The sequence below is a fragment of the Pleurodeles waltl genome, chromosome 1_2, assembly GCF_031143425.1.
Source record: "Pleurodeles waltl isolate 20211129_DDA chromosome 1_2, aPleWal1.hap1.20221129, whole genome shotgun sequence".
NCBI classification, from domain to species: domain Eukaryota; kingdom Metazoa; phylum Chordata; class Amphibia; order Caudata; family Salamandridae; genus Pleurodeles; species Pleurodeles waltl.
Window position 1 is genome coordinate 653,548,347 of NC_090437.1, and position 25,904 is coordinate 653,574,250.

Below are 25,904 nucleotides of genomic sequence, written 5' to 3' on the forward strand. Positions count from 1 at the left end.
CTCTTGGACCATTGCCGCTGCAATTAGTCCCGCAATGGGGCAGACCGCGTGCACAAATCCCTACCTGGTGTCTGCAAACTGAAGCACTGCCAGACCCCACTTTCAATGAAAACCTCTCCACATGTATCACCCAATACTTTGACCTGAACAAGGGATCCTCTGCTCTCTGAGCCACAGAATGGGACGCAGACAAGGTAGTTGTACGAGGACCTTGCATGACTGCCAGCTGGAGGCTCTGGTGAGCACTACACAATGAACCATTAACAATAGAAAGGGAAGTGCGCCCATTGGAGAAAGCAGAAGCTGCCTTGAAGACAGGGGTCAAGCATCTCCGACGCTTATATGAACAATATAGGGAGGTGGAGAGGACATGGGATTGACATGACTGTCAATCAGTCACTACTTGTAGAGTGTGGCTAATTACTTGTTAAGGTATCCAGGTGCTGCGTTGCTAGGCTTAGTCGAAGAGCCATGTCTTGAGTCTCTTCCTAAAGTCTGTCTGCAAGGGTGATGTTCGGAGGTGGAGAGGGAGGGCATTCTAAGACTTGGTGGCGAGGTGGGAGAAGGAGCGGCCTCTGTAGTGGGTACCATGGATTCACAGTGTCTGTGCAAGGGAGAGGGAGGCGGAGCAGAGGTTTCTGGATGGTTGGTGGAAGTTAAAGCAGTGGTTCATGTATGCTGATTTTAAGTCATGTAGGGCTTTGTAGGTTGTAGGTGTGTGTCAGTAGTTTGAATAGACATCTTTTCTGGATGGGGAGCCAGTGAAGGTTCTCACATGTTGGGTGATGTGGGTCCATTTGGACAGGTTGAAGATCAATCTGGCCGCTGAATTCTGCATCGTTTGATGCCTTCTCATGAGATCGGTGGTGGATCCTGCATACAGTGCGTTGCCGTAGGCGAGACGGCTGATGATTAGGGCTTGCATGACTGTTTTTCTCATGTTTATGGAGAGCCAGTTGAAGATTCTACAAGAGACTACAAACAACAACTGACTATGCTGCATGCTGAGGGTGACCGATCAGAGAGACTACTGGTGTGGTTGATGAAGGAGAAACAGCAGCACACCGCAATCGGAACTATCAGACGAGACGATGGCTCATTGGCCTCTATGCACGCTGATATTAACTATGCATTCCACAACTACTGTTGCCCTCTTTATGAAGCTATGGATGCCCCCCACCTGCTTAAAGGCTTCATAACTGGACTTCAACTAACCCCCTTTTCCCCACTCCAGAAAGCTGAATTGGAGGAACCCTTTCATCTGGAAGAGTTCAGGACAGCCGTTGCCCGAATAGATAGGAATAAGACTCCGGACTGCCTGTTGAATACTATGCCACATTTTCTGCCCTCCTCACTCACGCCCTCCTGGGGGTGTTTAATGAAGCCAGACTGTGTGGCCAGCTCCCAGACTCACAACAAGAGGCATTCATAGTGGTCCTTCCAAAACCAGGACGTAATCCCCTAGATGTACAGTCATACTGCCCATTGTCCCTCCTTAACCTTAGCTGTGAGGTCCTAAGAAGGGCACTTGCAAATAGGCTGCTGCCCTTGATCGGTGTACGAGTCCACGATGATCAATCTGAATTTATACCAGGTTGCAGTACTTTCCTCAACATACGCCAACTTCTACGGATTATACATGACACACCCCCGAAGGCATATAACAGGGTCGCAGTGTCTAGAAAGCCTTCAGTACCTTGAGTTGGAAATTCTTACTGATTATGCTGCAATATATGGGGTTCAGGACGGGGTTTATGGGATGAATTCGTACCTTTTACTCATATCCAACAGCTAGAGTGTGAACTGCAATGACAATATCAGCTTTCTGTTTGTGGAAGCAATGTTTACATCTGTCTTCCCCACGCACATATTTGCATGCACGGAAGACAGGTGAAAACTCTGCTGGCACCCCAGCACATAACTGGAGTCAGCCCCAGGGGTAGCATCCCCAGGGCCATCTATGGCTTCTCGAGGGGGACCCCAGACCCCTCTTCACCATTCTATTTGCCCCAGGGAGGTGCTGATTCTTAGGGTTGTGGGGGGGGCTGCACATCCCCCCCACACTGAATTGGATTTCAGCCCCAAGGAGGTGGCAATCCCTGGGGCTGCAGGAAAGCTGGTGCCCCCCGCATTGAGTATGATTTAAGCCCCAGGGATGTGGCAATCCCCGAGGCTGCAGGGCGGTGGGTAGCCCCTGCATTGAATATGATTTAAGCCCCAGGGAGGTGGTGGTCCCCAGGGTTGGGGGGCTGGGCGGCCCCCCCACATTAAAAAGGCAATGCCCCCAGGACTTGGCCCACCCAGGAGCTTCAGAATAATCAAGTGCACTTGTTTTTTTTTTTCGCCAGATCCACTGAATCTCGTGCCAAAATTTTTTTTTTTAATCTTTTTAGCTCCAGAGGGGTGGGGGGCCTAATGGTTCAGGGTGTCCCTACCCTGGCCCCTTTTCTTTTAACTTTTTTTTTCTGGGACTTGGCTGAAGCTGAATACCAAGATGGCAGCAAACACTTTATTGTTGTTCTTAGCACAAGATCGGGAGGGTTTGCGTCCCTATATATATGTATTAGAATTTACTTTAATTTTTCAAAAACTACTGAATGGATTTACACCAGATAACAAGAAAGATGATTTCTGGACCAAGACCTACCTTTCTGCCAAATTTGGTGTAATTCCATCCAGTGGTTTAGACACTATAGCTGTTCAAAATCCCTATGGGAATTAACATGGGAAATGCTCCTTTTTTGACCCTCTCTTTTTCTTGGCCCTTGCTTGATGGATCACCCCAAAACTTTCCAGACAGCAGCTGATTAATTTTTGGGGAAAAATTCTTGAAGAGTCATCAAACGGTACCAAAGATGTGGGCAAGTCAAAAAACGCTTTTTTTATGGAAACATGGTCCTAACTATACCTACCTACTGGTGACCGCCAGTAGATATTGTAATATATATATATAAAGCGCCTGGTTGGTTCCCCAACAATATTTTTTTGCCAAAACCATGACCAAACAAGAACTGAAAAGCAAAAGGCTAACTGACACTACCCAGAACTGTTGGCTTTGCCAGTGCTTTTTTATTTCGACTGCTCAAAAATGTGGCTAAACCAATTCATCATTAGCAACACAAAAGGATGATGGACGGAGTGTTGAACAATGCAAACACTCACCTCCAGTCACAGATCTGGGTTTAATCCATCGTTCTTTTGCTCACCGTGCCACCCCAGGTTGGACCCAGCCATATGCAAATCAGTCTTGACCCTGTTCCTCATGGGAACAGTCCAGCCCGATCTGCCAAGCCAGGTCCTCCCTGGACCGGAAACAAGCATCCTGGGGCCGGTTTCAGGGTCATCAGCTAGCTTGAATCCAGTGGCACAGGGAGGACCTGGCCTGGCAGTTCGGGCTGGACTGTTCCCATGGGGAACAGGGCCAAAACTGATTTGCATATGGCTAGGTCCAAACTGGGGTGACGTGGCGAGCAAAATAACAATGGATTAAACCCAGATCTGTGACTGGGGGTGAGTATTTGAAAAGTTTTATCACTCCGTCCATCATTTTATTTTGTTTTGTTATGTTATGTTGCTTAAACCAATTCATCAGACATGTTGTAAGGCATGGACAAAGTGGGTAATTGTTGGACCCAGGGTCTCCCCTGGGAAAGTGAACTTTATCTCTAGCTCATATCTGTGTATTTGTGTATCTTAACTTTTACAGATCATATAAATAAATATTGTTAGGCAACATAGGTCTTGAATTATCAAAATACGGGTAATAAACTTAAAAGTTGTTTCAAACAAGCGCCCCCAAAAGATTACTGGTCCAGCGCCCCCATAATACTGCTAGTCAGCTTTACAGGTCTCTTCTATTAAGCAGGCCATCTTCTAGCACCGTGAACAACCCGAAAACCTTCCTCCGGAAGAACTTGCACAGCATGTATGGCGGGAGAAGAAAAGATTCGGCACAGCCATGGCCACTTAGAAATCTGTGAGCTCTTAGGAAGACGAATGAATTTCAAACGTGAATGTCTTCAGGATGTGATCCGAGCAAGAGGTAATACCCTAGGGCTTGAATCACATTAAAGAGAATCTTCTCAGTAAAACGAGCTCAAAAGTCACAGCAGCGGTGAGGCATTCGTCGCTGTTATATTATTCATCACACTGTCTACAAGCTTATATTGCCCAATTTGAAGCAGCCGAATATTATGGATAAAAAATAAAGTAGCCTGTGTGTGCATGACGCGTCACACATTATGTGTGCCTTTTCCGGTCTATAAATAAATAAGTACACACTGGAGAAAACAGCCCAGGTGCTTGATTTGCATTTGTAACTGAAGGTCGGGAGGGGGGGAGGAGGAGGGTTGGGGTGGTAGGTGGTTATAAACCAATCAAAGCCAAAATAGAGCCAACTTGAATAAACAACAATGAACACTTAACGAAATATGTTCTCTAAATTTCTCTTTTGCTTTCTGTCTACGCCGTACATTTTGAGCGGGATTATTAATTACCGCTGGGTCGCCAGTAACGTTACAAATTAGGCAACTCGTGACTCAATTGAATCGAAAATCACAAATGGCCAATTTGTATTTCAGCTGAAACATATTGTTGTGCGCCGCCATATAATTAAGTTGTAGCCAGACGTTGGATGAATGATAGACGTTGGTTAGTTGTGCAGATGGTTCTGAGAAAAAACGTATTACTTTTTGTAGCCCTTCTGGGACTCTACTTCATATGGACTCCTTTCAAATTAGTTACACTAATTCCCTTCTTTTGTATGCGACAGAGCAGGCATGCATTTTTCAGCTACCTCTCCAATCCTTCTTCCAGATGCTGTATATGATGTCATCACCGTGGGAGCTCCAGCAGCCCATTTTCAGGGCTTTAAAAATGGCGGTCTACGGAGGCTTCTGAGTAGATTTGAGTCAGAAAAAAGAAAGTAAGTGCGCATATATTATTTTGAAAAGTTTAAATGATGATTTCGATGCCTTCCATGACCAGTCTATCAAAATATACGTGCACAACACTTGTAGTCACGTGTTTTTTTGCTGTGTTCTTGAAAATGTACTTTCATTGAGCAAAGATACAGTACATATTTTTCATTTATTATGTAACGATTTTAATTTGCAACGATGCGTTATATAATTAAAACTTTCAGGCCTCTTGGTAACACTGAGTCCGTGGTATATCGCTAGGACATAGTTTTTATGTGGGAGGGCAGCGTGGGGTTCCAATAAAATGTTGCAGGGGAAATTATTCTAATGGGCTGTTGGTCATTGCGCTTTGTGAGAGACTGTATCACCTATGTTGTCTTAATTTGAAAATGAAACATTTGACATTTTGTGCTGCAGGAACTGAGGGGCTGGGGTGGCTTTTAATTGGTGACCTGCTTTTGGGGGCAGTGTTGGACTGGCCTGTCGGTAGTCTGGCACTGCTAGGTAGGCCATCTTGAAAGGGCTCGTGCATGGGCTTTTCAGTGCATGGAACAAAGAAAACACACCACACACTGGTCCATTCAAGCTGACCCACTTGGCAGTGCCAGGCCACTAGAAATGCCAGTGCAACAACTGTCTAAAACTACTGTAAGTATGCATAGTAAATGAGGCAAAGAGTCCTCAACTAGATTCTCTGATCCACTGGGACCCAAAGGAGGAATTTCAAAGCACCTATGATGCTGCATTACCTTCAGATTTAGACAGAATCTGAAACCTGAATCAAATCCTGTGTAATTTTTGAACATCTTATTTTGGGGCACGTGCATGGACACAGTTGCGGTGGTCTAAGCAGAACAGCACCAATACCATGTGAATTATGCCTCTCAGTTAGTTTAGAGGAAAACTTTTTTTGAGGGTCTGTATCTTGCATGTCCTTTCTCCAGCCCCAGAGGTTGCTTTGTGTGCAGTTGGAAGATGTGTGGAATTTGTTTTTATGTTGGCAAATCACCTCTTATGGGAGCCATCTCTATGCTAATAACTGAATAGGAAGCAGTGCAGGTTCATGGAGTGCTCCAGAAGCTAATTTCACAAATGACAACACAGCCCCACCTGGTCTGTTGACTGCACTGAATAAGAAGATTGAGATCACCGTAGCACTAGGCCTGTTGTGCATATTTAGCTTTAATTCCTAGTCATGATGATTTTGTAGATGACTCTATCGTAGGTTGCTGAGAGGTAAAATTACACCAGCACTGTGAGTATGTCCTTGTCTAGAACATCCCTTCTGATATGAGCGAGAGTGTTTTTCACCCCTCAAGTTGGTCATGAATTCAGAAAGAACAGATGATGTACAAAATGCTGAACAATGCAAACATTCAACCCCAGTCACAGAGAACTGGGTTTAATCCAACCTTTTTGTGCCGACCACACGACCCAGTTTGGACCCAGCCATGTGCAAATTAGTCTTGATCCTGCTCCATAGGGGAGCAGTCCATCCCAATACTGCCATGACAGGTCCTCCCTGGACAGAAACAACCATCCTGAGGCCGGTTTTGGGGTATGCCCCTCATCGGCAAGGCTAGCTTTAATCCAATGGCTCAGTGGGCATGGGACCCACGTCTGGGCATACCCTTCCCACTTAGGGTGACGAAAGTAAAAATAACAGATGATGGGCAGAATGCTGAACAATGCATACATTCTCCCAAGTTGCAGAGATCTGGGTTTAATCCATCATTTGTTTGCCCACCACACCACCCCAGCAAAATAACGATGGATTAAACCCAGATCTGTCACTAGTGGTGAGCGTTTGAAAAGTTTCAACACTCCATCCAGCTTTTTATTTTGTGGTGTTGCCATGGTCATACATTCAGTCATGTAGCCAATACGAGAAGTTCATGAAAGTTAGTAGTCATTTTGTCACTGCTTTTACAGAAGTTTGCTCAAATATGGGACTTTGGACACAGACTGACAGTTGGACAGGGGCTTCCCCTCTGCCATGGCGGAGGAGCGTCGCCCCCCTTCTGAAAGGAGGAAGCAGAAAAATAAAATGATAATAAAAGCATTTAAATTATAATTTTATTTTTCTCCTAGGTAGGAGGTAGTAGGGCCAGCATTCTCTGCGTCACAAGGGCCAGAGGGCAAGGAGTTCTAGGTGCACTCCAAGTGTGTATGTCGGTTTGGCCGGCCGTCTGAGGCCTGCCAAACTGACATGCACACTTAAAACTCTCCACCTGTCTGTGTTTCACAGCTGGGTCGAGACCAAGTGCAGGCTCCCACTCCCACTGTGTGGAATTTCAGCCTTCTGCTTCAGCTGTGTAACAGCATGAAAGAAGCATCTGGATTGGGGGAGGAGAGGAGGAAGGCAGAAGCACCAAGGTGGCGGGAGTGGTGAAGGCGAGGTGGGCAGTGCGGCTTGGCGCAGCAGTTAAGTGTTTTTTTGTGTTTTTTTGTTTTAAATTCCCCCACTCCGTGCGCTGCCTCATCAGCCCTTCCTGCCAGCAGTCACCCCTGCAGCTGGAGAGAGCCTTTTGAGTCAGCCATAGACTTCTGCAGTCATTTTCATGTTTAAAAGCCATGAGGACTTACCTACATCCTACCCGACTGAACCAGATGTTTATGACTAGCATTGTGGTATGGTATCTGATGATTGTCTCTATAAAGGCAGGCATTGTGAGACTAGATGTTTTTATTTTGCCAATTTCTTCTCTTCAACAACAACAAACTTTATTGCGTGATTACTTAAAATCTTTGCAAAATGAACATATAATGTAAGAAGTTACAAACATCAGCTAAAAATACAAATAGTGCGCCACTGTTTGAGCAATAATCGCACTTCTTGGTTTGTAAAGTCATTAAAAGTGAGGCCTAATAAAGTTAAAGGAAAATAAACGGTGCAGCAGTAGATTACAGGGCTTGGTATATTCCTTGCGTCATACTTTAAAATAAGATATTTGTTTATATCAGTTAAACAGTTTAAAAGTTAAGTCAGTTCGACGTGCAGTTTTCATTTTATTTTGCTTGCAGTTTTGAAATATATTTCCCAAATTTGGCCAGCTCTACTGGCTCTTTTAGAGTGAATACCAAAGTTGTAGCCTCAGATCAAGATCTTATGCCATAGCGGAGGAAGAGAAGTCATAGTAAAGTGCGTTGTGCATTCATCACTGCCGGACAGCAGCATAATAAATGGATATATGTCTCTCTTTTATCGCCACAAAGTATGCAACAGTTTATACTGGTAAGGGAACGCCAGTTTAGATTCAGTTTCTTTATTTTTAGGCCAAGCAGTCTGGCAAAGGCAATTTTTGTCATGCAGGCATTCCTGATTGTGCAAGCTAAGTAGGGCTGGGGTGCCAGATGCTGTGTATCACTTTTATAAGATGCCGCCACCGCTCTTTGTACTGCTGTGTTATTCATTTTACCCAGATCACAGGCTCAGGAAAGGATTTTTGACTGTCTTTTCAGGATCGCCTTGATGGATATTTGTGACTGTGCTAGTTTTGTCAGCACGGCTTGATCGATTTGTAGGCCTGTTAATGCTGTGGTTAAATATTGTAACCATGGGTTTGACTTTGTTTCAAAGATGTAACGAATAAATGATTTCAGAGTATTAGTAGCTGCCATAATTAATTTGTGGTAGTATTTCAGGAAAGCCCCTATATGTGCCCAGTTTCGACCTTCCAGCCCAAATTCTAATCTTATCAGGTTACTCCTTAGATACTGAGGGAGTTTGAATATTCTTTTATAGATTTTCACTTGAAGCTTTTCTATCAGGGCAGTAAGGTGACATGGGAATGCTTCATGGCCATAATTTAATGCTGGTAAGAAAGAAGCTTTCAGTACTTGAAAGATTAGTCTGGCGGTCGGGCTTTCCGTGGTTTTGTTTAACTGAGTCTAGTTATTATGAAATCAGCTTTTGCCTTCAAGTGATGAAGACGAGGCTTTGGTCTTTCCATTGCCCGATAGCCAGACACCCAGATAGTTGTAGGTGTCTGTGCTGCAGATGTTAAGTTGCCCCATTTTCCAGTTGAGGGTCCGGTGTTTCTGCGGCCCAACAAAGATTATTACTGTAGTTTTTGAGTGATTCGCCATCATTTTATTTGTGATGTTATAGTCATACAGAGCTGTGAGTGCTTTTTGTAGGCCAGTTTTTGAGTGGTTCAGCAAGACGAAGTCATCTGCATATTGCAGGAGGGTGAGTCTGAGGTTCCCAATTTTTGGTGGTATCAGGTTTGCTTGTTTTAGTGTTTGTGACATGTCTGCTGTGTAGAGATTAAATAGAAGAGGCTCGAGCACATAACCTTGCTTTAGCCCACTGGTGGTGGTGATCTTACTAATAGCAGTGTTCGATAGCTTAACTCTTACCTAGGTTGATGAGTATAGTAAAATTATTGCCCTTAGTAGTTTGCTTGGAACTCCCCAGTTTTGGAGCTTTCTCCAAAGCCGGTTCCGGTCCACCGCCTCAAATGCTGCACAATAATCTACAAAGCACGTAATTAATGGAGGAGTGTTTTTAGTAGTTGCTTCATGTATCAGAAATGAGAGAGCCAATACGTTATCTATGGTTGCGGATTTTGCCCTAAAGCCAGTTTGGCAGAGAGGTACTACCCCATTGTCCTCTGCCCAGTTTTGTAGTTCATCCAAGAGGACAGAGGCAAAGCCTTTTGCTTCGATGTCTAATAGGGCGATAAGGCAATAGTTAGCAGGGTCGTGTCTGTCCCCTTTTAAAAATATTGGGTGCATAATGGAGCCTCTCCAGGCTGGGGTTATTTACTCTGATTCCAGACACTAACAGTAGAGCACCCACAAAGCCGGGGACCAAAGCTCTTTGTTTTCATTGAAGATTTGTGTTAGATGCCATTTGGACCAGGGGCTCCTGAGGATCTCATATTTTGCAAGATGTTGGAAACTTCCCTTGATGCAGGTGCAGAATCCCATGCCATCAGGGTATCATATGTGCCCGGTTTAAGCAGTTGATGGTTGGAAATCAGTGAGTTTACTGTGTACAATTTCTTGACATGTTTTATCATTCTGTTTCATTTATTGCATTAATTCGAGGATTGCTCTGTCCCACCTTGTTTTTAATGTACCTCCATAAATCAGCATGATTGTGCTTTCCCAACAAGAAGTAAATATGGACGGCCTCCTTTTCCGCATGTTTGTGTTTCAATAGCCAGATCAGCTGTTTATGTTGTTTAACATGTTCCCGTAGTTTTATGGTTAGTGCTATTTTCTCGACAGCATTCCTAGTTTTGTTGTGCTCTCAATCTACCAACTCTCTGTTTGCTTTCCATTATGGGCGGTTGGGGGAGGGTTTTACTAAGGCTCTGTTGGGGGATGTGTGATGATCCTGCAAGTTGTAAGAGATTGTCGGTGATGTCTGACCAATTAGCCTGAAGTGTATCACCAGCCGTTGTCAGCATTGTGAGGCCATTTAGTTTCATCCACGAGCTGTATAGCTGGGTTGCCACTGGACCCCATTTTATCCACCTGATTAGATGTGATTCTTCCTCTCCTTGTGAAGTTCCTACTAACTTTTTCCATGCATTTTATATGTGCTTCCATGCATTTTATATCTGTTTTGATGTTCCCTATGAGTCGGAGATGATCGCTGGCATTTACTTGTAAAATTTCAAATGAAACCAGGCAGTTAATGGTTGCCTCTGAGACAAAAATATAATCCAAGGTGCTTTTAACCTGAAATGTTTTTGGGATTGACTGTGTGTGAAAACTTGTATTTTTTGAGTGCTGAAAGGAGAAGAGACTATGTTACCTGAGAAAATTGTGGCAGTATTGAGTAGCCCTGTATACTAGTTATTCAGTAGTTGGCCTCTCTCCCAGGGACCTAAGGTTAAAGTCTCCGCAGATGAAAACGTGGTAGCTAATGTGATCACAAAGTATTCTGTCCAGAATATTTACTAGGTGTGCCATATTTTCTGCTCTGACATAACCACATTTATTAAAATAAAGATTAACCATTAACATTTTTGACTTTTGCTGTTTTGGCGTTGAAGTTTCTTGTCTAATTATCTGTAACATTTAATTTTGTGTGGGAACCACTCAGACTGTGAAGTCAATATTGACATTTAGATATATTGAGAGGCCGCCAGACGGTCTCCCGAATATATTTTTTTAAATTACAACTTTTTGTATTTCTTGAAATCCCGGGATTGTCAATGGCGAAATTAGCCATGTTTCTTGTAGGAATATTATATCAGCTTTTTTTAAAGCAGTTATGCCTGCTCATACTTCATAAGTCTAGTCACGCCTGCCACATTCCACAAGGCAAGTGTCGGATGGAGCTGCAGGGTCTCTATGGTGCTTTCGTTGTTAGGTATATTGCTGGCTGATATGCCGGGAGAATGGGGGGGATTTTGTTGGTGTTGGTTTCATTTCCTCGGGATTGGAGTACTTTTCTAGTGCTGCTTGTTGGAGTCGAATAGGTGCTAACTATGGAGAAATTGGTGTGCTGCCCTGCTACCTTGGAGTAGCCTGTCCCTTGTAGGATACTGCTGGTTTTGTTTTTTTGCTGCTGTGTCTCACTGTGTTCTTTTTTGAGTGGGATTGGGTATTTGGTCTGGCCAGGCGTTGCTACTTTAATGCCCCATTCTTCAAGGACCGGCTTGTTTGCCAGTATCTGATCCGCCAATGTCAGGAGGATTAAAGTTATTATAGTTGATTCTCTGTAATTGTTGTGTTCGGGTGGTACCTTAAACGCCACCTTTAAAATATTATCAGAGTTAATAATATAATCTTCTGGTAATGCCTTAAATAACCTCAGTAGATTCGATCGGTTCAGGATATCATGGCTCCCTTCTGAGCAGTAATGAGGTGTGAACTTTAGTTCCTGATCTAGGATCTTCTCTGGGAACTGTTTGTCTCTCCCATGCTGGGATTAATTATCATTCAGTTTTTTTATGGAACTTTGCATTCATTGTTGTGTGATTTATAAGGGAGTACTATGCACAGGACCATTTTCTAGTTTTCTCTAAAACCTCCCATTATTTAGTCCCATTTTGATTTTTGGTTTATGCTAAGATAACCTGGTGGTGCTATCTTACTTTTCGTGTTTTGCTGTGCCTGTAGTGAGGCCTTATTTGTTTTGAACTTTGCCTTTTTTAATCACTTTTTCGCTTTCTTCGATAACACTCTCGTCCATTGTGGCGTCTACTTTTCAGATCGTCAGGTATGTCTACATTTCTGCATATCTCTGCTTCAGTGTCCCTTTGAGGAAGTGAGAGAGGTTTTTGGAGGGTGTGGGTCTCATCCGTTTCTAAGTTTTCCCTTATGACTGGGAAATAGGGCTGGTTAAGATGATTGTCCTGCTGGTGTGCCGGAGTAAGGGGTGAGGTGGTAGTTTGGGGAGTATGCACCACTTCGGTTGGTGCTTTCGTTAGAGCCTGGTCTTTGGAATTAGTTTGTGCTGTGCCTAGCATTGATGGCCTGGCTATGCAGGCGCTTTTCAGGGCTATTTTCTATGCAATAACCATGGAGGACAGAACTTCTGGTAGAGATGACAGTTTGTCCACAATCGCCATGCAGGCACATGCGCTTGTAGATGAAATGTTGCCCAATGTTACGGAGTCGATGTTTAACCTTCTTTGTTCTAAGGCTGTGAATTTCGATTCCGGTTTATTAATGGATTTTGTTAACGCATATATGAGATCTAGTTGCATTTCAAGCTTGTCTGATTGCCAGGTGAGCACGTTTATTGCGGTTGTCAGAGTGGTGTTGATTGATGCCAGCAAACCTGATTGGTGTGTATCCATTCGAAGTTCCAAGATGCTTGTTCTTTCCTGGGTGTTTGGTGGATCCGACTGGCTCAGGGTGTAGGGTGAGTAGTGTTGGTTATTGTAGGAATCTATGTGCCTTTTTTTCATTGCTGAACCTCAGTCTGCCATCTCGCTCAATAGTGGGTTCGTGCTTCGAGTCAGATTGTCCTTTCTGTCCTGGCCTGGGGTAGAAAGTTGGCTTTCCAAGTTGGCAGGTATCTCCTGATGGAGTCTGTGATGGTAGAACGGTGCAAGATGCAGGGCTGCAAGTGCTGTATTCCTGTGTTTTTTGATCTGGCTGAAGGGTTTCCTCGTTTGGGGTCCTGGACAGGGTGGCCATGCTGCATCCACAGTGAAATTGATACTCATGGCATAGGTAATCCTTTATGACTGGTGGGGTGTTATCTACAATACTGTTGGACAATATTTTGATGATATTTTCGTCCTTCAGCTGGACCATCCCATTTTATGATGGAACTTGGGGTTTCTTTATGCACTGTTCAGCACCTATCTTGGCACAGGAATTGCTTTTGCACGGAGGATAGTCTTCAGCTGAAGTGAGGTTTTTTGGAGCCCTGTTGAAAAAATCTAAAACTGATTTTTGAGCTAGTCTGCACTGTTTTATTGTTACTGCCTTGGTGCTGTTCCTAATCAGACAGTTTTCCTTTGTTGAATATACGTTTTGCGCCTTTATGCTTTGATGATGATTAAGCAGTTCATTTTTGCATAGGTTTGGGACTGCAAGCACCTGCAGCCCAGATGCCCTGGGCCTCCGTGGTTGTGTACTGATTGAGCATGAAACCCATGAGGTCTCCTCCTGGAACTACCTTCTGAGGGTTTTCAACAGTCTCTTGTGCGGCCTCAGATTGAAAGTCCGGTTGGAAATATGTCTTGCCATTGAATACCTTGCTTTCAGATCAGTTTGTCAGCGGAAGGATAACAGGTTTGATATTTTCCAGGTGCATAGTGGCAGGAGCGGCATATTAAGTTGGTATGAGAGCCTTCCTGGGCTCATCCTAATGTCCCTGGGTTTGCCCCTAGTTTTCTGCAAGGTGAACAAGGCGGGGGGGGCACGGTGGACATTGCTCAGCTGTCGTATTAGTTCTCCGCAGCTCTTGCGTGGTCATTATGATTATGTGCAGCTAGTTGTGCTGCTAGTTGTCCAGCTATCTAGCAGCATGTTGAATGCCCTGGGGGAAGCCAAGGAGAGTACAGGGTCCAGAGGGCCAGGAGAGACTGACTAGGTGGAGACAAAACAGGTGGGTGATCTGCTGGTGTTGGGGCTGAGGTTGAGGGGAGTTGGGAGTGAGGCTCACCAGCGCCTTAGCAAGCTGCACCCAGCACTAGCTGGGCTGCCTCCGCTGGGTTCTGGGGGTGCAAGCTTAGCCAAGGCTGACTACAGCCTCAGCGCTCCAAGAACCTCTCCCCCTAGGCTGCCCACGATACCTCAATCCCCTGCTCACCTTGCCTCGCTTTGCCTCTGTCTCCCTGTAGTCCGGTGCTCCTCTGCTCTGCTTGTCCTCCAACTGCCCTCACACCAGAATTCTAATTTGTGGGGCGCAGGCCGGTGGGTAGGTCTCTGGAGAGGACCGCGGGTGGTGCAGTGAAATTTTGCACCACCCGCTTAAGACGGTCCCCGTGGTTTTGCTGGGTCCCGACAGGAATTACGTGCAGCCTGTGTGCCTGCACGCCAGAAACAAGGGTCCAGCCCAGTCTGATTTTGCCGGGCGCCCACCCGGTGAGGAGGGTTTCTTGGTGTCGGCAGAGCAGACGTGATGAAGGCACCGGTCAAGGCACCGGTCGAGGCTGCAAGCCATGAGCAGCCCGACCCGGCCCCGATCAGCAATGCAGCACGCTGTGCGACTACGATCAGCAACACCTCTCACCGTCTCTCTCCATGCTCAAGCTTGTGAGCGCCGTGAGCCATCCAGCACTAGCATCTCTCTCCGTCACCCGGCACTAGCATCTTATCATTCCATAATACATTCAAATGAGTTTAAGAAGTTCTTTATCATGGTGGTGTTGGTGAGATGGAGGCTGAATTTTTTGGTTAGCCCATATTTATTCTTAGATTATGGTGGTCTTGGTGTAGAAAGCAATCAAATGTGAGTTAGAGCCGATAAAGCCAATGGTAAGCCATGGGTGTACTGTGTTTTAAGGGAAATGTTTAGAATGATCCTCAACTGTCTTTAGCAAACCAGGCATCTGTGCTCGCTGGCAGGCTTTGAACTAAAAATGAATGAACAAAAAAGCCCTCACAGGGCAATATGGGCCACTCCATGCTGGGGCATTGAATAATAAAGGAGCAGTTCTTGACAATCGTATATTATTCTCCTGGATGTCCCTTCCTGTGCTCTAGTGGGCAGGGAACGCATTGTGTCTTGGGGCTTGAGGTGCTTTCGGAAGGTTAGGAGGTCCTGGGGCTTTCGTAGGGTGGTGGGGAGGGAGTTCCAGGTTTTCGCGGCGAGGTGGGAGAAGGATCTGCCGCCGGAGGTGGTGCGTTGGATGCGGGGGACTGTAGCGAGGGCGAGGTCTGCGGAGCGGAGCTGTTGAGTTGGTTTGTGGAAGTTGATTCATTCGTTGAGGTAGGCCGGTCCAGTGTTGTGGAGGGCTTTGTGAGCATGGACAAGGATTTTGAAAATTATCCTGTTGTTGATGGGCAGCCAGTGTAGGGCTCTGAGGTGGGCGTAGATGTGTTTGTGACGAGTGAGGTTGAGGATGAGACATGCGGCTGCGTTCCGGATTCGTTGGAGTTTTCTCTGAAGCTTGGCTGTGGTCCCTGCGTAAAAGGCGTTGCCGTAGTCCAGTCCGCTGCTTATGAGGGTGTGGGTAACTGTTCTTCTTGTTTCTAAAGGAATCCATTTTAAAGTCTTGCGCAGCATGCGAAGGGTGTTGAAGCTGAAGGATAATATGGCTTTGATTTGCTGAGTCATGGAGAGAGAAGAGTCCAGGATGATGCCAAGATTGCGTGCGTGGGTGGTGGGTGCTGGGGGTGGTCCAAGGGTGGTGGGCCACCAAGAGTCGTTCCATGCTGTCATGTTGGGACCGAAGATGATGATCTCTGTTTTTTCCGAGTTCAATTTGAGGTGGCTTGCTGTCATCCAGTTGGCGATGGCGAGGAGTCCGCCGTGTAGGTTATTCTTGGCGGTAGCTGGGTTCCTAGTGAGGGAGATGATGAGCTGGGTGTCGTCAGCGTATGAAATGATGGTGAGGTCTTGGGGTCGGAGGATGTTGGCCAGAGGAGCTATGTAGATGTTGAAAAGAGTGGGGCTGAGGGAGGATCCTTGGGGGACCCCACAGATGGTCTTGGTGACTGTATACCGGAAAGGGGAGAGGGAAACTCTTTGGGTTCTTTCGGAGAGGAATGAGGTGAGCCAGTCCAGGGCTTTGTGGCAAATTCCTGCGTTGAAAAGGCGTATGCAGAGGGTTTGGTGGCATACGATGTCAAAAGCTGCGGAGAGGTCTAGGAGGATGAGGGCAACGGTTTCGCCCTTGTCCAGTCTGGTCCTGATGTCGTCTGTACAGATGACGAGGGCGGTCTCGGTGCTGTGGTTTTTGCAGAATCCAGACAGGAAGACGTCAAGAATGTTGTTGTCTTCTAGGAAGAGAACCATTTCAAAGATGAAACAGGGCACTAGCCAACAGACTACCCTTCTTCAGATGAAAACACTGATGATGTAAACATCTAAAGAGGACCTGTGGGGTCTCAAAAGACAATAAACATTGTACCATCTTTAAACTCATTCTCTTGAGCCAACAACAGAAATTACAGGCACACTCACACCCATGCATTCACATGCACACACACATTCACAGCACGCACTCACAAATACACATTCATTCATTTATACATGCACCAAACATTAAAAAAACATAAAAATCAGCTGCAGCATATCAGGTAGCAGGAGCAAAGCCTTGGTGGTTCCTAACGTTTGGTGCTGCGACCAATGAGAGGAGGCGGCAGTCCCTGACTCATCACAGAGTGGGACTCTGTGACAAGCATCACTGATAGACACTGCGCCCTGGGCACTTCGGGCTTAAAATTGAAGCATCCAGGTCTGAGGCTATCATTGGCGCTCCTTCTCATCATGAGGGGGAGGACCACCAATCAATTTAGTGGGCTGAGAGGTCACGCCCACAGGGCTGTGTCTTTGTCAGCCTGGAAACATTCAGTTCAGACTGCCAGACACCTGCACATTTAGCGCATGTAGGATGCCTGGTTGCCTGACCTAAAGGAGAGTCTCTGTCAGCCTGAAAGACATTCTTCACATCAGAAAAAAGGTGGATCTTTATGGCCCGTTCGCCCTTCACAACGGGTTGCCACTGGTAATACTTCCACTTAACCTGTTTCTCAGTGCTCCCTCTTTTTGTCAGCTTATGAAATCTGACATGGTAGGAGTTGAATTCACTTGCTCACGATCACAGAGTTGAAAAACTTAGGGAAAACAAGACTAGCATTTAGAATTCTCATTAAAAACACGGTGTGGTAATTACATTTCCATTTAATTTGCATAGGCATGGAAAACCTAACATTTGGATGCTGTGCCTTCTGACCTCTTTGTCCATCTAACTATGCTGTAAGGGTGGGTCTGGCTCTTTGTGTATTTTAGGGTTGTTGCTACAGACAGCTTTAGGAATATACTGCTACAAAAGAGAATTGCACATTCCTTCCTTGGAACGGTTTTCACATGGCAATATGCTGCATATACCTGAGACAAGGTATTTAAGTGTTGCTATGGGGACTGTATATTTTAACACAATTGCACTTCGGCTACATTAATCAGGTTTCTCTTTAAACTTCCTTTCTAGATATTGAGCGCTGCATGAGTCTTTCATCATTTAATACTACAACTTTCCTATTTGTTTATTCATGCATTATAAAATAAAGTACTGAATGACTGAAACTTCATGCAGCCTTTGCTGATAATGGGGATATTATATGGCTTGCTAGTCTTCATGTTGTAAACCTTTCATACTGTAAGAGAGATAACTCAAAGCACATGCACACCTACATGAAATATGCAGATAGTTATTTAGCAAATCAAGCAAGTGCAGTATTGATATGCAAAGCGACAGCTTGTCTTCTTTATAGCAGTGATCCTCTAATGCTGGCTGCACCCCTATTTGAATGATTTTTATACATTGGTTCAAAAGACAATAGACATAACAGAAATTGAAACTCAAAATATCAGGTGCACAACTTTATAACGTGAAAAGAACAAAAACAGACCTTGTAAAAGATTCAAGAAATGTAAACTACCAGATGCTGAGCTAGTCATTCACGAATGAGGATAAATATGTCAGAAGTGAGAAGGCTGAACAGCGCTGTGTATTGGCACAATGCAAAAACAAGAAGGCAGCTTAATGATTGAGAATGGCATTAACTATTAGTGTAGTTTTAAAGCAAATTTTTGTGCACCTTAAACCTAAAGTTGTGACTGGAAGAGTATTATGGTGGGGAGGAGGTGAAGGTTGAACTGGGAGGTTGAAAAGGGACTGTGTTAGCACACTGAGAAAATGAAGCAGATAGTTTGATGACAAATGTGTTGCTTGAGAGGCCAGTGATGTAATGGGCACTGAGCTGAGCCTGTCTCAGTATAATAATCAGGTACCTTCTTTAGGATAGATTTGGTCCCATTGATATTTCAATGTGCAGAAACGTGCATTCATGTTGCCTGCACAGCAAAAGCTTTGGGAATGTACGTGAGAATTTATGGTAAGACTTCACCATACTTTGGTGCCATGTGGTGTGATACTCTGTGGTGTTCCCTCTCAAAAAAGCCTTGTTTGACTAGCTAAAAGCTTCTGAAATTAGATCCTTGAAGTCTGAGAAAGATTGGTAGTTGCGCCGACCAGGATGATGATTTGGGATGTGTACCGTTTTAGATGACGAACACTTCAAAGTACTTGACTCAACCACTGACACTACCTCCAGTAAGTGTAGACTCCACACAGAGTGACAGTGACAATCAACAACACTGACACCTCTCCCATACTAGCAGTCACTCATTACTAGCAACACCAACTACTCTAAGAGAGCAACAGTCTTACAACAGACAACATTCAAACATGCCCTTACAAAGTAAGTGTCACACACTAGAAGAAACACTCTCATGCCCTTCCTCTCACACTACTGGTCAGATATTGCTAGAAGCATTTACAAACCGATCACAGACTTGCTGTCGCACACTTCCAACAGCATGCTCTCACTCCTCACAAACTAGAAGTTACACACTACAGACAGCATTCACACTCCTCATCTGAGACTCAGAGTCAAATATCATATGAAGCACTCCCCCATGCCTCACAGATTAGAATCCAGACACTACATATAGCAATATCACACTCTTCAGAATAGCAGGTTCACACTAACAACAGCACATATATACACTATCCATCACACCCTACCAGAAGCACTCTTTCACCTTCTAAGAAACTAGCATCCTTCACTGTCTGCCAGGCAGACCACTAACCTTAACCTCACTCTCCTTAAAGAGAGGTATTCTTAGAACCTACAGCTCTGACACCTTTTACACACTAGTCATCACACTCTACTAAAAGAACTCATTCAGACTCTAACAGGCAAGCTTGATCAGACTACACAGTACTACAAGCATTCTCAAACCATTCACAGACCAGCAATCGCACACTACCAAAAACCCTCTCAACACCACCCCTAGACAAGCACTCAAATGCAACTAAGAGCACTCTCACATCCCTCACAGACTAAAAGTGACTTACTACCAAGAGAACTCACACCTTTCACAGGGTAGACCCTACTGATAGCAGCCTCACACTAGCAGTCACATACTACTGACAGTACACTCAAACCTTTCAAAGAATAGCAACTTTCACACCACTGTTGTGCGATTCCTATTATGGTAATAAGAGTGCATGTTTAGGGCAGCAGAACCACTGGGTGGAGGAGACTAAGTCAACACCACAGTGTTTGGAAGCTGTTGGCCTGACTCCTGTCCAGCCTGCAGTGCTTTACCCATCCCTAGAAAGGAGAAGGTGATTTGAGGCAACATAACCTGACACTCTGACTCCTCAGGGAAGTTGAGGAAATGGACTATAACCCTTTCACTCAGTTACTCAGTGACTTACACATGCCAAGGCAGAACACGACATGCAAACTGGATTTCAATGCATTTATTGAAACAATTGCATCCTAGTTTAAAAAGCATGAACTGTGATAATAAGGCACATGAAACATAGCAAGGTAATCATTGTTACAACCAGCGTAAAGAGGATAAACAACCCAACCCTTTTGCATGATTTCAGAGAGTGTAGAGATTCCTTTCTATAACCTATGTCTTGGTCTGAGAGTATAGCGGTGGTAACCCTTTTGCCTGTCCTGATCTAAGAGAGTAACCCGAAACCCATACCTGAATGTGATGGCAAGGATCTGCCTGTTGTCTGGATGGCAGTCCTCTGGGGGAGCTGAATAGTCAGCATCAGGACCAGCTAAGCTGTCTATGGAATCGTGTGCGTCCCAGGACGGCCATGACTGAAGTGCCCTCTGCCCCTCTTAGGCCTATGTGTTATTTATATAATAACCCATACAGGGTTCTATGTACGGATCTGACGTACTGATGTGTCTAGAAAATGAGGACTGACTCCTGAGCTCCTGGAGTAGCCATACAAGTTAGTATATCATGTACTGTACATGACCATCTTGAACAGGGCACAGAATGCATGTTGGACAAATGCCAGATGAAATGTGTACCTCAAAAAACTATGGGGGTCATTATGACCGTGGCGGACGGCGGAGAAGAGGCGGTAAGACCACCAGCAGGATGGCGGTCAAATTTTTGCAATTATGACCAAGGCGGTTACCGCCATGGTCATCCGCCTCTTCTCCGTTCCGCCCGCCAGGGTCTCCAGCCCGGCGGTCATCACTATACTGCCTACGGTATTTGGACCCGGCTGACCGCCATGGATTTCCTGCGGTTTGGAACCGCCATGAAATCCATGGCGGTAAGCACTATCAGTGCCAGGGAATTCCTTCCCTGGCACTGATAGGGGGTCTCCAACACCCCCCACCCGCCCCCCTCTTCTACATCCCCCACAACCCCTGCCACCCCCCAAAGGTGGCAGGACCCCCCTCCCCACCCCTACCCCCAACATCTCATCACTCATACACAGCGGACACGCACGCAGGCACCACCAACACACATACACGCACACACACCGACATACATGCCAACAGCCACACACACAGTCAGACACGCACATCCACATTCAAACATACACACACATCCATACAGACATACCTACAGACATACACGCACTCACACACCCCCTCTACATACACACACGCACACCCCCATGCACGCACACAACACACAACACCCCCCCATCCCTCTCCCCTAACGGACGATCAACTTACCTGGTCCGCTGATCCTCCGGGAGGGGACGGGATCCATGGGGACTGCTCTGCCGACACCACACCCTCAACAGAACACCGCCACGCCGAATCACAGGACGTGATTCGGTGGGCGGTGTTCTGTTGACGTGGCGGTGGAGGTGGGGCAACCTCCACTTCCCCGCCGACCGCCAGTCTGGCTGTTGGCGGCTCTCCATCCGAAAAAGGACGGAGGGCTGCCAACAGTCATAATACGCCGAGCGGAAAACCGCCACCACTGGCGGTCTTCAGCACGGCGGTCCCTCGGCCGTCTTGACAAAAGACCGCCGAGGTCAAAATGACCCCCTATGTCTTCTTGGAAAGAAGCTGATTAAATATACACACAACGAGCTAAAAGTTGCTGTGCTAAAAAAAAATCTTAAATGAATAAAACGCATATGAATGTAAAAGGCACAAGCTATGGACCTAATGCTAAAAAAAGGTTGCCCAACCTAGGTGGTGAACCTGGCCTACCACACCACTTCCAACACTCAAAGTAATCTCAGACTAGCAATCACTACCGGTAAGCACTCTCACACCCTTCACAGACTAGAACTGACATGCTACTGACAACAGTCGCACATCCCCCTCCCACATCCATTCACACTCTACCAGAAGCACTCTCATACCCCTTGCAGACAGCTTTTATACATTACTGGCAATATTGTCACACCTGTCACAAAGTAGCACACTTGGTGTACTATTAGCACTCTCACACTCACGTAGTAGCAATTGTTCTCTGACAGAAGCACTCTTTTACTTTCTCAAATGTAGGACTCACACTACCAACAACACTCACATCTCTTATACACTAGCAGTCATATGACAGAACACATTCTAATACTCCTCTCGTTAACAGTTTCATTCTACTGACAGTCCTCTCTCTACTAGTGGTGCATGGCCTGCGTTAGGTTTCCATTTTAGAGTCATGTTTTTAGCTTGACATCTTTTTCTATTGATGACTGTTCACATAGTTTCCTACTATCAAGAGAATGTGCTGCTCATGCATTAATTACTTCTAGGCATTGTTGCCCTGTAGTCTGCACATTCATTCCAGGGATGTCCTTGTTTGCTCTTCTGTGCTGATAAGGTAGAGACAAAACCAAAGTGGCTGCTCTGCACCTCTGTCAAAGGAGAGTGTTATGTTATATAAACAGCATCCATGCTACACTCATTGAGAGAAGCACTTTACTCTGGATGATTATGGGACCACTGTGAACGTTGACTGAGATGTAGCCTTCAGCCTCCATCCTGCAAAGGAAGATAACCCATACTCTTAAACTAGCTTCCTGACACCTAAAACCAAGGTATGGGGGTTAGACTATCCCATCTGTTCTAGCACAAGGATGCTCCCGCTAAGCTATCTTTAGTATAGGATTAGATACTGATAGGAGTGAGCTAACTTTAGTAACAATTAACATGGTTGAATTGTATATATTGTTAACCATCTTAATTTACAGCAACATGTCTCGTCCTTCTAATAATTGCAGCTCATGCTTCCGTACAAGTTTAGTTTAGGAAATTTGTAAAGCGGATGGCTACCAGAAGGCCTCCCAGCGCTGAAAGGTAAACAACAGCTCAGGGCAAAAAACCCAGGAAGAACTATGAGAACAAGAAAGTCTTCAGTTTTTTAACGAAAAGGTAGTTCTAGATGTTCTTGTCGAAGTTCTAGGGGGAGGGAGTTCAAAGGTGAGCAGCTTTAACTAAGAAAGAGTTACCTCCCCATGAGGTTCTCTTGAATCGAGGAGTGTGAGCTAGCAGGGCAGCAGAGGATCTCAAAGTCCTTGTAGGAACATAAAATGAAGTGTTTTGCCAAAGAAATTTAAGACCCTTATTATGAAGGGCTTTGTGTGTCATGCATAGGGCCTTAAAGTTAATCTGATGTCTTATGGGTAGCCAGTGGAGGGAGACTAAAGCAGGTTTAGCCAATATATGTCTAGGTGTATTCATGAGTAATCTCACGGCCGTGTTTTGCACTACCTGCAGTCTCCTGATCACGTAGCGAGGGGCGCTGAGACAGAGGGAATTACCATAATCCAGTCGTGACAATATCAGGGCCTGGATAAGAAGTCTCCTGGCAACACGAGGCAGGAGATTGAAAATTTTCCTCAAGATTCTTAAGAGGCAAAAGAAGGATGAGGCGATCTTTTTGGACTGCTGATCCATCATAAGGCGACTGTCTAGCCAGAAGCCTAGGCTCTTATATGGTCCTTGACGAAGATTATTAAAATCCTCTGGAAGTAGTGAAGGAAAGTTAGAGGGGGCACAGTTACCCACAATCATTACTTCTGACTTTCCGTCATTGAGTTTAAGCTTGGACTTAGTCATCCATTTGGCTACATCTGCCAAACAGGATGAAAGGTTCGTATGATAGGTATCCTCAGCATTAGAAAGTGACACTACTAACTGTGTGTCATCAGCATATGAGACCAAAGAGAGGCCATGGGGTTCCACTACTTTGGCTAAAGAAGAAAGATAGATATTAAAAATGTGTGGCTCAGCGAGGAGCCCTGAGGGACACCACATGTAAGGGAGAATATTTTAGACAGAAATGAGCCGTAAAGGACTTGAAAGGCTCTACCCTTCAGGAATGAAGAAAACCAGCTCAATACTGAGCCTTCCATTCCTATAGCAGTCTTTGAAGGAGGGTGTTACGGTCTACAGTGTCAAATGCTGCACTGAGGTCTAACAGGATGATAGCTGCGTGTCCACCGCGATCTAGCAGTTGGCGGGCGCTTTCCATGACTGCTAGTAAAGCTGATTCTGTGCTGTGCTGGGGCCTGAATCCCCTTTGAGAGGGGTCCAGAAGTTCATGGTCTTCTAGGAAGCATGTCAACTGATTATTGACATGTTTTTCCATTATCTTACACAGAATCGGGAGAAGAGCAATAGGCCTATAGTTGCTCAGCAATGTGGGGTCGAGCTTTGATTTTTTCAGTAGGGGTTTGACCATGGCATGTTTAAGGGATTGAGGTATAAATCCCAAAGTTAAGAAATGGTTAAGAATGTTAGTCAAAATAGGAGATATTATGTGGGAGGCCAACACTAAAATAGAAGGAGGGGAAGGGTCAAGGGGAGATCCTGATTTTATATTATGCAGATAGTTGGTAACAAGTGCCTCTGTCAGAGGCTGAAAAACTGCAAGCGAAACCGGTGAGGTCTGGAAGCTAACATGCGAGCAACCGTCTATTTCTTGGCCGGAAATGACCGAGAAGGAGGAATAGATATCAGTGATCTTTTTCTGGAAGAAATCTGACAGATTATTACTATGATCTGAAATTAGAATACAAGAATTCAATAATTTCATTAAAAGTTCTGAAAATGCATTATCGTTTATTTCATGAGTCTAACCTGGGCATGCAATTTAACAAAAAGATTACATCGATTTTCACAGATTCCTTGGGTATAAGAGTGTCATGTTCAAGGGTAGCAATAATATCTATTATCCTGGTCTCAGCCTCACACAGGCCCGCAACAGGTTCACAGTCCCAAACTACTTACAGCTATCAGAGTAGCATCCACACGTCACTGACAGCAAAAGTAAATCCCTTAAAGACAAGCCACAACCCCAAGAGGTGTAGCTTATAAATTAAAGTTGCTGTTCATTCATTGATAAGTGAATGAATGCAAGAATTTTTCAATGTACAGATCCGTGTGTACAAGGATGAGTCATAAGTGTGTAGGTGAGTAATTGCATCAAATGTTCGATGAGTCACTTCGGGGATATAGGTATCTAGGGACTTTCAGTTATAGCCAGATCTAGTTACATTAATACAGCAAACAATATTACCCACAACATACATTGAAAGTTGGTTCTGTAGAAAACACTTTTAAGGGGTCCTACTGCATTTTTAGGTGATGCCAGTTGGTAGTTATCACTGCTGATGTTATGAGAAGCAAGGTGAGCATCTATTAAGCTGAAACAGCATTTCTGTGATTTGATACTCTGTTGTGTTGCCTCCCAAAAGAAGCCCTCTGGGACGTGCTAATTGCAGCTCTTTAGTGGTTTTCAAATCGGCTCTTTAACATGCGAGAATTATTGACTTTACTAGTACTTATTTAAATTAAGAGTGAAGCACCAATTGTGCGCATATGCGAATTGAGAAGGATGTATCACAAATTTCCTTGTCATACTTATGTGGTAGCTGCACGTGAAAGCCCTGAATTAAACAGCTGTAGAGGCATTTTTTGATCTTGCCATTAGGTTGGTAATGGGACATGTCTGAGGTCTAAGAGTAAGAAATACAAAATGAAGTATAGCACATTATCAAAAGTGCCATAGTTAAAATGTAAATATGAATATAAAGGAGCCAAAACATCAAAGCTATTCCTTTTTTGTTTGAAATATGTGCTTGAATAAAGCCCACATTTTGAATCAACCAAACTGCCATTCTGAATGACATTAATATACATTAACCAAGGTTCCTATCATTACCATTTAACCTTTTTGCCGGATTATTGTGAGTGAAACGTAATACTTTGCTAGCAAATTTCGAATTAATGAAAGAATTTAATGAGTATGTTTGATCTAAAGGTAACCTTTATAGCCAATGTGAAATCAGAAACTGCCACAAACCTTTCATTTATATATTTCTTTGCTCTTCATGCTTGTGATGCAAATTGACATTTTTGTTTAGACTGTACATCTGAAGCTGGAGATGGCTTCTGTAGCACTGGTAAAGGCATGACATTTGATGTTTTGACTGTTTGCTTCTTGCCCTCCTCAGTGTTTGAAGTGAAATTAGATTAATCTTTCAGCACTGGTTTGTCTCTTGGCACCAGCATGCGGGGCACTTGACTGGACATGAA

At 44.8% G+C, this 25,904-nt stretch overlaps 1 protein-coding gene across 3 annotated transcripts in view; it reads left to right on the top strand.

Annotated features, from left to right (window-relative positions):
- The window catches only part of INPP4B (inositol polyphosphate-4-phosphatase type II B), a 2,522,842-nt gene that overhangs the window by 1,889,301 nt on the left and 607,637 nt on the right, over positions 1-25,904 (top strand). For all 3 annotated transcript variants that reach the window (XM_069242568.1, XM_069242569.1, XM_069242570.1), the window contains one exon: positions 4,816-4,924. In XM_069242568.1, coding sequence (XP_069098669.1) covers positions 4,816-4,924 — 109 coding nt within the window. The remainder of the gene's footprint in view (positions 1-4,815; positions 4,925-25,904) is intronic.